Source organism: Wickerhamomyces ciferrii, contig 00077 (genome assembly GCF_000313485.1).
Source record: "Wickerhamomyces ciferrii WGS project CAIF00000000 data, strain NRRL Y-1031 F-60-10, contig 00077, whole genome shotgun sequence".
Classification (NCBI taxonomy): domain Eukaryota; kingdom Fungi; phylum Ascomycota; class Saccharomycetes; order Phaffomycetales; family Wickerhamomycetaceae; genus Hansenula; species Hansenula ciferrii.
The window spans coordinates 1-11,993 of NW_011887663.1; the positions used below are offsets into that span (position 1 = coordinate 1).

An 11,993-nucleotide genomic window follows, 5' to 3' on the forward strand; every position below is an offset into this window, starting at 1 on the left:
ATTATTTATATAATATTAAATTATATATTAATATTAATATATAGCAGCTATAACAACTTCATGATATATTATCATTCGATATATTAATTTATAATATATGATTGAAGATATATATACAACGTCGTAATTAAATGATCAAGATGATAAACTTGCGATCATACTGCAGATATCGCGTCCACCTAAAAAAAAGCTCAGAGAGAAAATAACTTTCTCCAGACTTCACATAAATCAAAGTTTTATAATTTATCACATATTTAACTAGTATGACTACAAAATCACATATAGGGATTGCTTTTGTACTCTTATCCATAGTGCTGATTGCATTCCATTTGAGAAAGAAATGGTGTATGTATCCTGTTAAAGTTTTAAACGGATTTGTTTACAAGGGAAGTTTAAGGGAAAAAACTAATTAAATTTATTAGATCCAAAATTGAAAACATGGCTTGGGAAAAGAAGAATTAGACTTGATGGATATAGTTCATTACCTTCATTTCAAAGAGATATTGAAAGTGGATTAACATCTGATAATTTTGATCTTGAACAAAACAATTTAAATGATTCAAGAAAAGGTCTTGATGAACATTCAAAAGCAAGGATACTTAAAATAATGAATGATAATCCAGGTACTAGTTTTGATGAAGCAAGGCTTAAGTATACACAAGAAGAATTGAAAAAGAATCAAATAGGACCAGATGGTATGCCATTAGATCCAAGGGCTGTTACTTTTTCAAAATGATGATTTATTTTTATTATGATTGAGGGAAATACGGATATATTTTTTTATTATGTTATTTATTTCAAATTGTTCGTTATTAATATATGTACTATGTTTTGTTCTTATTTATTTATTGTTCTTTTTGCCTTTCAATTATTCATCTAAAAATTCATACAGTTCTTTTGAAATTGGGGTATCATTATCAATATAAGCACCAAGATATTTAATTGAAGAAAAAGATCTTGGTAAAGTTTTAAAAGTTTCTGAATTTTTTAATCCTTCATTAATAATAACTGAATTATCTAAAACACCTGCAAGATATCCAAAAGATTCATCATTAACAATATTTAAACCTTGAGAATCTTCATAAAGTCTAGAATTTAATAAACTTGGTGAAGCCCATATTAAACTATTTAATTCAAAATTTTCTGTTGATTCAGTATCTAAATGTTCAGTAAGACTTGGTTCATTTGGTAATTGTTGTCTGTTATTAAAATTCAATTGTTCATTAAGTGGTTCAGTTTGAACTTGATCAAATGCTTTATTTAATATAATACCTCCAGAATGTTTTGATCTCGGATCAGTTGATAAATAATCAAATGAATGTTGAGATTGAGGTTCTAAAGTTTCAAATTGTGGGAAATCACCAGTAATACTCTTTGGTGTATAGAAAACATCTTCAATTTGATTATTTTCATCATCTAAATCCTCTAAAGATTCATAACCAATTTTTAAAATATTAACATTAAAATCATCATCTAAAGAATTAAAAGTTGGAATTTTATTTGAAATTGAAGATTCAGAATCTTGAAAATTTTGAGAATTTTGTTCATTATTTTGTTGAATTTGTTCATTCATTAAATTATTAGATCTTGGTTTTATAGAATCATCATCATTTGATTCATTATTATTCTTGGATTTATTTTTATTATTTATTGAAAAATGCTTTGCAATAGGTCTTTGAATAGGTTTTAATAAAGGTTCTGCAATAGCAGTACCCAAGATTGGTTTTTCAGATATATTTTCTGGAGAACTTGGAATAATTGAATTTGTAGTACCAGGACTTGGTACATAAGGACTTGATTGATTACTTAAAATTTGATTATTAGGAATTTGAGGAGGACTTTCAAAAATTAAATTTTCAGGAATTTTTGGATTTTTCAATTGATTTGAAAAGTTATCTTCATTTAAATTTCTGGTTTTAGAATTAATTTCTTTATTTGAAATTTGACTTCCAATACTTGTAACTCTAAGAGCAAAATTTCTTGAAGAATTATCTCTTGATAATAACCAATTTTCACTTTTATAACCTTGACGTAAAGTTTCAATATTTGGAGAAATATCTAATTGATCATCTTGATAATCATCATCATCAAAAATTGGAGTCATTGAAGATTCAAAAGTTGTACAATCTTCCATTGAAGAATTTAATAAATCATTTTCAATTTCACTTTCATCATCATCAGAAAAATTTTGAATTTTTTTCTCAATTGGATGGAAATTATTTGTTGATTGTTGAGGTTGACTTATAATTTTAGTATTATTTGTTAAATTTTTAGTTTCAGAAGATGAATCATTTAATTTTTTTGACTTTTTAGATGAAAAAATTTGTGATAATCTATTTTTTAATTTATTCTTCTTTAATGAATTATTTTTCTTTAATGAATCATTACCAGTTTTAATAGTTTTTTCAGGAACTTCTTTCTTTGTTGGTTCTTTCAAATTTTTGATTTCAGGTAATGGTTTATTATAATTAATTGAAGTATTTCTTGTACTTGATCTTGATAATCCAACATAAGAAGATCTTCTTGAAACAGGTTGTGAAGAAGATGAAATTCTTCTATTCTTTGCAAATGAAGAACTGTTCGATTCAATTGAAGATTTTAAAAGATAATTATTTGAATTAATTAAAATTTCCAATAATTTTGAATTTTTATAATTATGACGTTGTAATTCTAAAGATGATAAAATTTCAGGTATAAAATTTGAAAAATCTGATGAATTTATAGTATATTTATTAAAATCACTTGAAATATCAAGATTTTGTAAAATTATTGTATCATCTTCATCATTATAAGTTGCTGAAATAGCTGCAAATAAATTATAATCAATTAAAATTTTAGAATTAAGATCAACATTTAAAAATAATGCAATTGATGATTTTGAAATTTCTTTTGAATAAATTGATTTTTCATGTGCAGTTGAATAAATTGTAAAACCTAGACCTAAACTTTTGAACAAATGAAATGGAGTTGATTTATTTAAAATTTTTGCCTTATTTAATAAACTTAGGAATTTATTACTATTTTCCACTTTATAAACTAATGTATTGTTTTCCCCATTTTTATTGAATATAATTTTTAAATTATTATTATTAAATGTTGTAATTTCAAAATCATTAATCATTGACCAATTTCTAATCTTTAAATTTGGTATATTTTTCATTGGCTTTTCATTCATTAATGAATTCATAATTATATCAGAAATTTTTGGTTTTAATAAATTATTATTATCATCATGATCATTATCAACACTTGCAAATATAACATAATCATTAAATAATACAATAACATCATCTTTTAAATCAATTAAATTTTTAGCATCAAAAACAGAAACAACTTTTCTATTAAGCCAACCATAAGTTAAAGTTGAAGGAACACCATCAACAATTTCAGTTAATACCTTACCAGAAGGTGTAAAAATTCTTTTTGAATATGGTTTTAAATTATCTTTTGCAAATGAATCAATAGTTTCCACAGAATTTTTATAATAAAATTTAACTAATTCATTTTCTTGATCATTTTCCCAATTTTTAGTATTAATTAATCTTTCCAAGATTAATTTAAATTTTGTTAAATTTATTGATGAATTCATTATAGTTTCAAGTTTTAATTCAGAAAAATTTGGTTGAATTTCAAAAGGATAATCACGACAAAATTTTTTTAAATATGAAGAAAATAATTTTAAAGCAGATTCATGTCTCATATAAGCTTTATAAAAATGAGGTAAAGTTAAACCACAAGCTTTAACAATTTCAAAACTACCAAATTCAATTGCAGTTTGTAAAGCTTCTAATAAGATACAATTAATTCTTGTAATTTCATCAATAGTTGGAGGGAAAATTTGATTAAATTTTTCAATATTTAAATCCTGGAATTCATTATTTAATACTTTAACTCTAAGTGGGATAACAAAATTTTGTAAAAAATTTATAAGAATTTTTGTTTGATTTTCTTGAAATTTTAATAATTCATTACAAATTGAATTTGAAAGCCCATCATCTTTATTAGGAGTTGTTGTTGAATTTAAAGGTGGTTGATATAATTGAATTTTATCTTCAGGAGAATATTCAGTTAATGGATCAAATAATTGTTCAACTTGTTCACCTAATAAATAAACTAATTTATTATTTGATTCAATAATTTCTGGATTATCTTCATAAATCACATCCAAAACTGTGGATTCAATAAAATGAGGTTGTAAATAACCTAAACTAATTAATTTTGAACCAATATTTTCTGGAGTCAAACCTTTAACTAATTGCATCTGAGAAGCCATTTCACCAGCAATAGTTTCATCCCATTCAATATTATTATTATTATTATTACTCAAACCAGTTGAGTTTAAAATTAAATTATAATCAATTGAACTATAAGTTTTCAATAGAGTAATAGCTAAAGCTCTTCTAACATTTGATTTTCTATGATTAATTTGTAAATTTTCACAAGCAACGAAAAATCTTGATTTATTATCCAAAGTTAAAGAATTAAAACATAATTCACCAAAAGATGAAAAGATCACTGTACTAATTTTTTTTGAATCTGGATCTTCATAAACCATTATGATGACATCTTTCAATATTTGGTCAAAGCCATGGAAAAAGGCAGAAGATGGGAAGATATCTAACCATTCATTTTTAGTTCTATGATTATTATTTATATTGGAAAAGATGTTGTTGTTTAATTTGACAGTGTTGAAACCTTGATGAACTTCATCCACTTTGGAAGTGTCGTGGTGGTCAATGTCCATTGTGTGGTATCAGCAATTGATAGTTATTGGTTAGCTGATATAATATAATATAATAATTTCACTGTTTTGTTAATAAAATCAATTTATTTTCAAATTTGTTTGTTTTGGGATTTTTTGAAAAGTAAACAAAGAAAATTGAAATTAAAATTGTTGTCATGGAAATGTGGAAATAAAATTATGTAATCAATTGAAGAGTCGCGAAATTTCATACGCGTTTATTTTATTATACTATAGACTATTGATTATATACTATACTATTATTATACTATAAACTATTGATTGTTATAGATTGTTATAGATTATTTATTGTTTGATTACATTACCCACCATGGAACTAGACGTACTAGTCAACTTACAATCAGACAACACATATAGACTAGTGGAACTATCACCAGAATTACAATCTTTATTAGAAGAAAATAATGAATCATTATACATCAAAGCATCAACTGAAGAAAATGATATAGTATTATGTTCTGAAACTCAAACATTCCAATTAAAACAAAGAAATCATTCAAATACAGTATTATTAATGAAATACTTGGGGCTGGGGGATAATACATTACAAAGTTATTCATTACAATCAAATGTTTTTGAAATTAAACCAATAAAGGGAACAATTAGTCCCATTAATATACCAATTTATGATGGTCAAGGAAATTTCATTAAAAATGGTAATAATATAACTGTACAGTATTTAAAAGATAATTCTCCCATATCAACAAATGAATTTGATAAAGTTTGGTTTGAATTAAATGGTTCTCAATTAAACGATAGAGCAATAATTTTATCAAGAGATTTTATAAATAAATCTTTACATTTATTAATAATGTCTATAATGGCTGCTAATTTAGATATTAATGAATTATCATTAATTGAAGTTTATAAAACTTTGAGTGAAGATGATGATTATTCAATTGATATTGTGGAAACTATCTTGAGAAAATATTCAAATGAAGATTCAGAACCTTTCAGTTTAAACAAGATCAAAATTGCTCAATGGTATGGTATTGAATCATTGAAAAAATTTGCATCAAATGATAAATTAATATCTCCATCTGAATTTTTAATTAAATGGAAATCTGAATTCCCTCCATTTTTTGATATATCAATTGATTTACCTTTATTAAAAGGTTATTATGTTAAACCATTACCTGATAGAATTAAATATATGCCATGGGATAAATTATCAAAAGATATTAATGAACGATTAAACACTTTGTTTAAAAATCAATCAACTTGGGAATTAGATGATTTAATTCCATATATTCAAGAATTTAATACTAAAAACTTAAAATTTGAAAATTTTATAATGAAATTTGCCAAAAAGAAAAAAATTGGTAAAAAAATTATAATTACATCAAGATAGAATAAAAAATAGATCTATATGCATTAATATATAACGACTTATATGACAAATCATCAATCATAAACATAAATCACGTAGTTGTAGTTATTCATTCATTTATTTTTCTTAACACTGGTCAACAATGTATTAACAGTTTCATAAACTCCCAAAAAAATAGCACCACCAGCACTAATCCACATTGTTCTTGGTCCAATACCTTTCCAAAAAACTTTAAAACCTTCTTCTTTAAAAATTAATTTTGCTAAATAAAACACAGAAACTCTACTTTCATTCAACATTATTCTTGTCTTTAGAACATCTAATGGTGTAGTTAATGCTGCTGCAACACCTCCTGCAATGGAACCACAAATTGCACCTTGTATAGGATTTACTGTTTGAGTTTTTTGTTTTTGTGCCCATGTTTTCTTTAACCATTCATACAATGGGAATTGAATTATTGTAAATGGAATTTCTCTCAAGATAGTAGTACTCCAACCTCTATAAAAACCTTTAATTAAACCTTCTTTATTTTCATTTTTAAGTAAAATTTTAAAAGTATCTAATGAAGAATTTGATATTGAAGTTTGTGTACGTTGTTTTATAACTTCTGCAGGGACTCTAACCAAACAAGCAGTAATTTCACCCAAAGAAGCAGAAATCATATGAGTTATTGTAGTTGATAAATTTTCTCTTCCTGGTAAAAATCCAGAAATTATTGGTTTTAACTTTAATTTCATTGTATCATATGTTACAAAAAATAATGAAGCTGATGGTGCAGATGCTATAACTGCTGAACCTAACCCTCTATATATTCCTTTATAACCACCATTTTGGAAAAATCCACCTTTAGCTTGTAATCTTGTCTTGACTGTATCTATGGGGAAAAATGTTAAATCAGTTGAAGTACCAGCTGCAGCACCACTCTATTAATGTTATTAGTATATGATGATAGATAATATAATCAATTGTACTCAATGTTAACATACCAAAAGAGATATAAAGAAATCATTGGAAGTGGACATGTCCTATGTGTTTCTTTTGTATAATAAATGAATGAATTGGATTAATATCTTGTCTTTCTAGATCTATAATGGTTAAGATGTCAAAGATCAATATTTTTCACCTTCAATGATGTCCGAGATGGGAAATTGGGTGGTTTTGGCACTTCAGATTTGTTTTTGGTAAATTATTTGAGTCATTTGATTCATAAATTATAGATTTATCAATGTTATTATATATTGATTCAATTATTGTATTATTATGTATTATTGGATTATTATATTATTGTATTGTATTGCCATTTGAATTAAAAATAATAATATATCAAAGTCTGAGCTTTTCTCATCGCTCCGTATTTAATATTTAATACCCGTTGATACTTGATCACATGTAAACTATTTATATAATAAAACTTTGGAATATTACAATTCTATATCAATTAAATACTAATAAAGTAAACAATTCTATCAATTATACACGATAATATACAACTATAACGTCTGCTTATTTACTTTAATTACGTTAATTATTATAAATGTAAAGATCCGGGTAACACACCTGCTTTTTTTTTCGCTATCAATTTATTTTATTAATCATATAAATCTTTTTGAACGATCCCGTTAATTTATAATCAATTGAATTTAAACAACAATTATAATCAAGTTGGTATTTGATATTTATATAACTAAGTTATTGGTATTGTTCTAGTTCATCACTCATCAAACACACAGAGTGACAAAGAAAATAACGGGTTCAATAACTAGGTTTTTATATCTGATTGCCACTATTATATTCATATCCATATTCATCCACATAATCCACAATGCATTGTGTTAAAAATATAATAAAAGTATCAAGACCTTTGATACAGAAAAGATTATTAAATAATTCCGCAGTTAATCCTGCAACAAGTGCCTCTGCTGCTTCTACAATTTCAAATAAGATTAAAGAAGAATTACATAAACCAGGTCAAGATATTATTAAAAATGCATTCCAAGTTAATCAAGATAATGGGACAAGACCTATTTATTTAGATGCTCAAGCTACTACTCCAACTGATCCAAGAGTTTTGGATGTTATGCTTAAATTTTATACTGGTTTATATGGTAATCCTCATTCAAATACACATGCTTATGGTTGGGAAACTGATAAAGAAATTGAAAAATCAAGAAAACAAGTTGCTGATTTAATTGGTGCTGATCCAAAGGAAATTATATTTACAAGTGGTGCAACTGAATCAAATAATATGGCTATAAAAGGTGTTCCAAGATTTTATAACAAGACTAAAAAACATATTATAACTTCCAAGACTGAACATAAATGTATCTTGGATTCTGCGAGACATTTACAAGATGAAGGTTTTGATGTTACTTATCTTTCAGTTAATGAAGATGGATTAATTGATTTAGAAGAATTAGAAAAAGCTATAAGAAAAGATACTGTCTTGGTTTCAATCATGGCTGTTAATAATGAAATTGGTGTTATTCAACCAATTGAAGAAATTGGTAAAATTTGTCGTAAAAATAAAATTTTTTTCCATTCTGATTGTGCTCAAGCCGTTGGTAAAATTCCAATTGATGTTAATAAGATGAATATTGATTTAATGTCAATTTCATCTCATAAAATTTATGGTCCAAAAGGTGTTGGTGCAATTTATGTTAGAAGAAGACCAAGAGTTAGAATGGATCCAATTATTACAGGTGGTGGTCAAGAACGTGGGTTAAGATCAGGTACTTTATCACCTCCATTAATTACAGGTTTTGGTGAAGCTTGTAGAATTATTAAAGAAGATATGTCATATGATCAAAAACATATTGAAAGATTATCAAAAAAATTAATGGATGGTTTATTATCAATGGAACATACTCAATTAAATGGTTCAAAACAACATAGATATGCTGGTTGTGTTAATGTTTCATTTGCTTATATTGAAGGTGAATCTTTATTAATGGCTTTAAAAGATATTGCCCTAAGTTCAGGTTCTGCATGTACTTCTGCTTCATTAGAACCTTCTTATGTTTTACATGCTTTAGGTGCAGATGATGCACTTGCACATTCTTCAATTAGATTTGGTATTGGTAGATTTACAACAGATGAAGAAATTGATTATGTTATTAAAGCTATTAATGAACGTGTTGAATTCTTAAGAGAATTATCTCCATTATGGGAAATGGTTAAAGAAGGTATTGATTTAAATTCTATTGAATGGTCTGGTCATTGAATGATTATTTTGATTTTTTTATTTGATTTTAAAAAAACACACAAACAAGAAACTGTCTGATTTTTGGAAACAATCATATGTAAATATATATATTTTAAATTAAAACCATGGTTATATTGGTTTTTATTTTGTTAATGGATTAACGTATTTAAATTTTAAATTTTGGTGTAGTTTTTAATTCCTTGACAGGTTTTAATTTTCTCCGAATTTCGGGCCTGTAACCGGAATGATGTGTCGATTCTGAAAAATGGGTTGACTGATTTAATTTTGATTGTATTTAATACTCATCCACAAATCCATTGAAAAGAATCTATTTTATAGTCAATTCAATAATTAATCAAAATCCAAAATGAGTGAAACTAAAAATATTGTCATCTTACCAGGTGATCATGTCGGTACAGAAGTTACAAATGAAGCTATTAAAGTTTTAAAAGCAATTGAACAAGTTCGTCCAAATGTTAAATTTAATTTTCAACATCATTTAATTGGTGGTGCTGCAATTGATGCTACAGGTGTTCCATTACCTGATGAAGCTTTAGAAGCTTCTAAAAAGGCAGATGCTGTTTTATTAGGTGCTGTTGGTGGTCCAAAATGGGGGACTGGTGATGTTAGACCTGAACAAGGTTTATTAAAAATTAGAAAAGAATTAAATTTATATGCAAATTTAAGACCATGTAATTTTGCAAGTGAATCAACATTGGATCTTTCACCAATTAGACCAGAATTTGCAAGAGGTACTGATTTTACCGTTGTTAGAGAATTGGTTGGCGGTATTTATTTTGGTGAAAGAAAAGAAGATGATGGTTCAGGTATTGCATCAGATACTGAAACTTATTCTGTACCAGAAGTTCAAAGAATTACAAGAATGGCTGCTTTCATGGCTTTACAACATAATCCTCCATTACCAATTTGGTCATTAGATAAGGCAAATGTTTTAGCTTCATCAAGATTATGGAGAAAAACAGTTACTGAAACTATTGCAAATGAATTTCCAACTTTAAAAGTTCAACATCAATTAATTGATTCTGCTGCAATGATTTTAATTAAATCTCCAACTACATTAAATGGTATTGTTATTACATCAAATATGTTTGGTGATATTATTTCAGATGAAGCTTCAGTTATCCCAGGTTCATTAGGTTTATTACCTTCAGCCTCATTAGCTTCATTACCTGATACTAATAAAGCTTTTGGTCTTTATGAACCATGTCATGGTTCTGCACCAGATTTACCAGAGAATAAAGTCAATCCAATTGCTACAATTTTATCAGCTGCAATGATGTTAAAACTTTCATTAGATTTATTTGAAGAAGGTGTTGCTGTGGAAAAAGCTGTTAAAGATGTTTTAGATGCTGGTATTAGAACTGGTGATTTAAAAGGTACTAATTCAACTCAAGAAGTTGGTGATGCTATTGCTGAAGCTGTTAAAAAGAATTTACAATAGATTTTGAAAATAAAAAATAAGGTTATTGAAACAGGTTTTGATAATAATTATAAATAGTTTATAAATATAAGTAAATATTGTTATTAACTACTGTAATTCATGACACCTAAAAATATGCTTAATTATTTAAATTTAATATCTAATATACAATAATAACAAATGTTTCATGTCCATTAATTTTGTTGAGAAATGAATTCATCAATATCAACTTCTAAAATTGGAGCAGAACCTCTTTGTGAAAAAGTTTTATTTTCTTTTTGAGATTCTCTTTTTTCTAATTTTTTTAATTTTGCTAATGGACCAAATCCAACAATATCATTATTTAATTCAAAAGGGTTTAAAAAATATGAAACAATTTTAAAATTTTCACCCAATGTAACAATTTCATGAATTAAATCTTCAATACAAATAATTCCTTCATCACCTAATTTTTCTTCCACAATATTATTATCATTTAATTTAATAGTTTTAAAACCTTCACCTTCATCATTTGAGACATTAATAGTTGCTCTTTTTTGAATTAATTGTCTAACACTTTGTAATGATGGTTTACCAATAACTGTATATGGAGAAATTAATTTAATTAATGGATAAATAGATTCAGTTAATTTAATGAAAACACCAGTATTTATATGAGTTAATCTTAATAAATTTAAAATTTTTTGAATTTTTGATGGAATTTTAACACCATGTGGACCATTTATTCTAATAATGAAAAATAAAGTTGGTTCACCATTATATAAATTTTTTGATTTAATACCATTTGAATTTATTTTTTCAATATAATGTTTATTTTCATTTGAATTACTTATAGAATTTCTTTCTATTTTTGAAACTCTTTTAACTCTTTCATGTTCTCTTTTTGATGCTAAATTTTTAGCAACAAGAGTTTCAGCTCTAATAAATCTATTTTTTTTTAAACTCTTCTTTCTTTTAGCTTCTTCTTGTCTTTTTCTAGCATCTTCTTGTTTTTCTATTCTTAATCTATCAGCATTTTTTCTCTTACGTAAAAGAATTTCAGGATTTGAGTTTAATTCAACCATTTTGTGTGTTTATTTGATCTTTAAGGACTTAAAGTTGGGTTGTTGTATTAGATCAAATCATTTATACCATAGTTAAAGGTCTTCCTCATCTCTTTAAAATTTTTTTTTACCTAATTTTTTATTGTCACGTAAAATCTGTCAAAAGATTTTTTTTTTTTTTTTTTTATTTTTTGTTTTTTTGTTGATAGAAAAAG

At 25.7% G+C, this 11,993-nt stretch overlaps 6 protein-coding genes across 6 annotated transcripts; 3 read left to right on the forward strand and 3 right to left on the reverse strand.

Annotated features, from left to right (window-relative positions):
* Positions 1-868: 868 nt before the first annotated feature.
* Positions 869-4,744, reverse strand: BUD3 (Bud3p; the record flags this gene model as incomplete). The annotated part of the gene is made up of 1 exon (XM_011276423.1): positions 869-4,744. The coding sequence occupies one exon, from the start codon at positions 4,742-4,744 to the stop codon at positions 869-871; it is 3,876 nt and encodes a 1,291-aa protein (XP_011274725.1).
* Positions 4,745-5,072: 328 nt separating this feature from the next.
* On the forward strand, positions 5,073-6,113 carry DCC1 (Dcc1p; the record flags this gene model as incomplete). Its single annotated transcript, XM_011276424.1, has 1 exon — positions 5,073-6,113. One exon carries the CDS (start codon positions 5,073-5,075, stop codon positions 6,111-6,113), a length of 1,041 nt encoding a protein of 346 aa, XP_011274726.1.
* A 92-nt stretch (positions 6,114-6,205) lies between these two features.
* PET8 (Pet8p) lies at positions 6,206-7,114 on the reverse strand (the record flags this gene model as incomplete). The annotated part of the gene is made up of 2 exons (XM_011276425.1): positions 6,206-7,015; positions 7,079-7,114. The coding sequence occupies 2 exons, from the start codon at positions 7,112-7,114 to the stop codon at positions 6,206-6,208; spliced, it is 846 nt and encodes a 281-aa protein (XP_011274727.1).
* Positions 7,115-7,914: 800 nt separating this feature from the next.
* Positions 7,915-9,312, forward strand: NFS1 (cysteine desulfurase; the record flags this gene model as incomplete). Its single annotated transcript, XM_011276426.1, has 1 exon — positions 7,915-9,312. The coding sequence occupies one exon, from the start codon at positions 7,915-7,917 to the stop codon at positions 9,310-9,312; it is 1,398 nt and encodes a 465-aa protein (XP_011274728.1).
* A 349-nt stretch (positions 9,313-9,661) lies between these two features.
* On the forward strand, positions 9,662-10,756 carry LEU2 (3-isopropylmalate dehydrogenase; the record flags this gene model as incomplete). The annotated part of the gene is made up of 1 exon (XM_011276427.1): positions 9,662-10,756. One exon carries the CDS (start codon positions 9,662-9,664, stop codon positions 10,754-10,756), a length of 1,095 nt encoding a protein of 364 aa, XP_011274729.1.
* A 173-nt stretch (positions 10,757-10,929) lies between these two features.
* Positions 10,930-11,799, reverse strand: RLP7 (Rlp7p; the record flags this gene model as incomplete). Its single annotated transcript, XM_011276428.1, has 1 exon — positions 10,930-11,799. One exon carries the CDS (start codon positions 11,797-11,799, stop codon positions 10,930-10,932), a length of 870 nt encoding a protein of 289 aa, XP_011274730.1.
* Between the last annotated feature and the right edge of the window lie 194 nt (positions 11,800-11,993).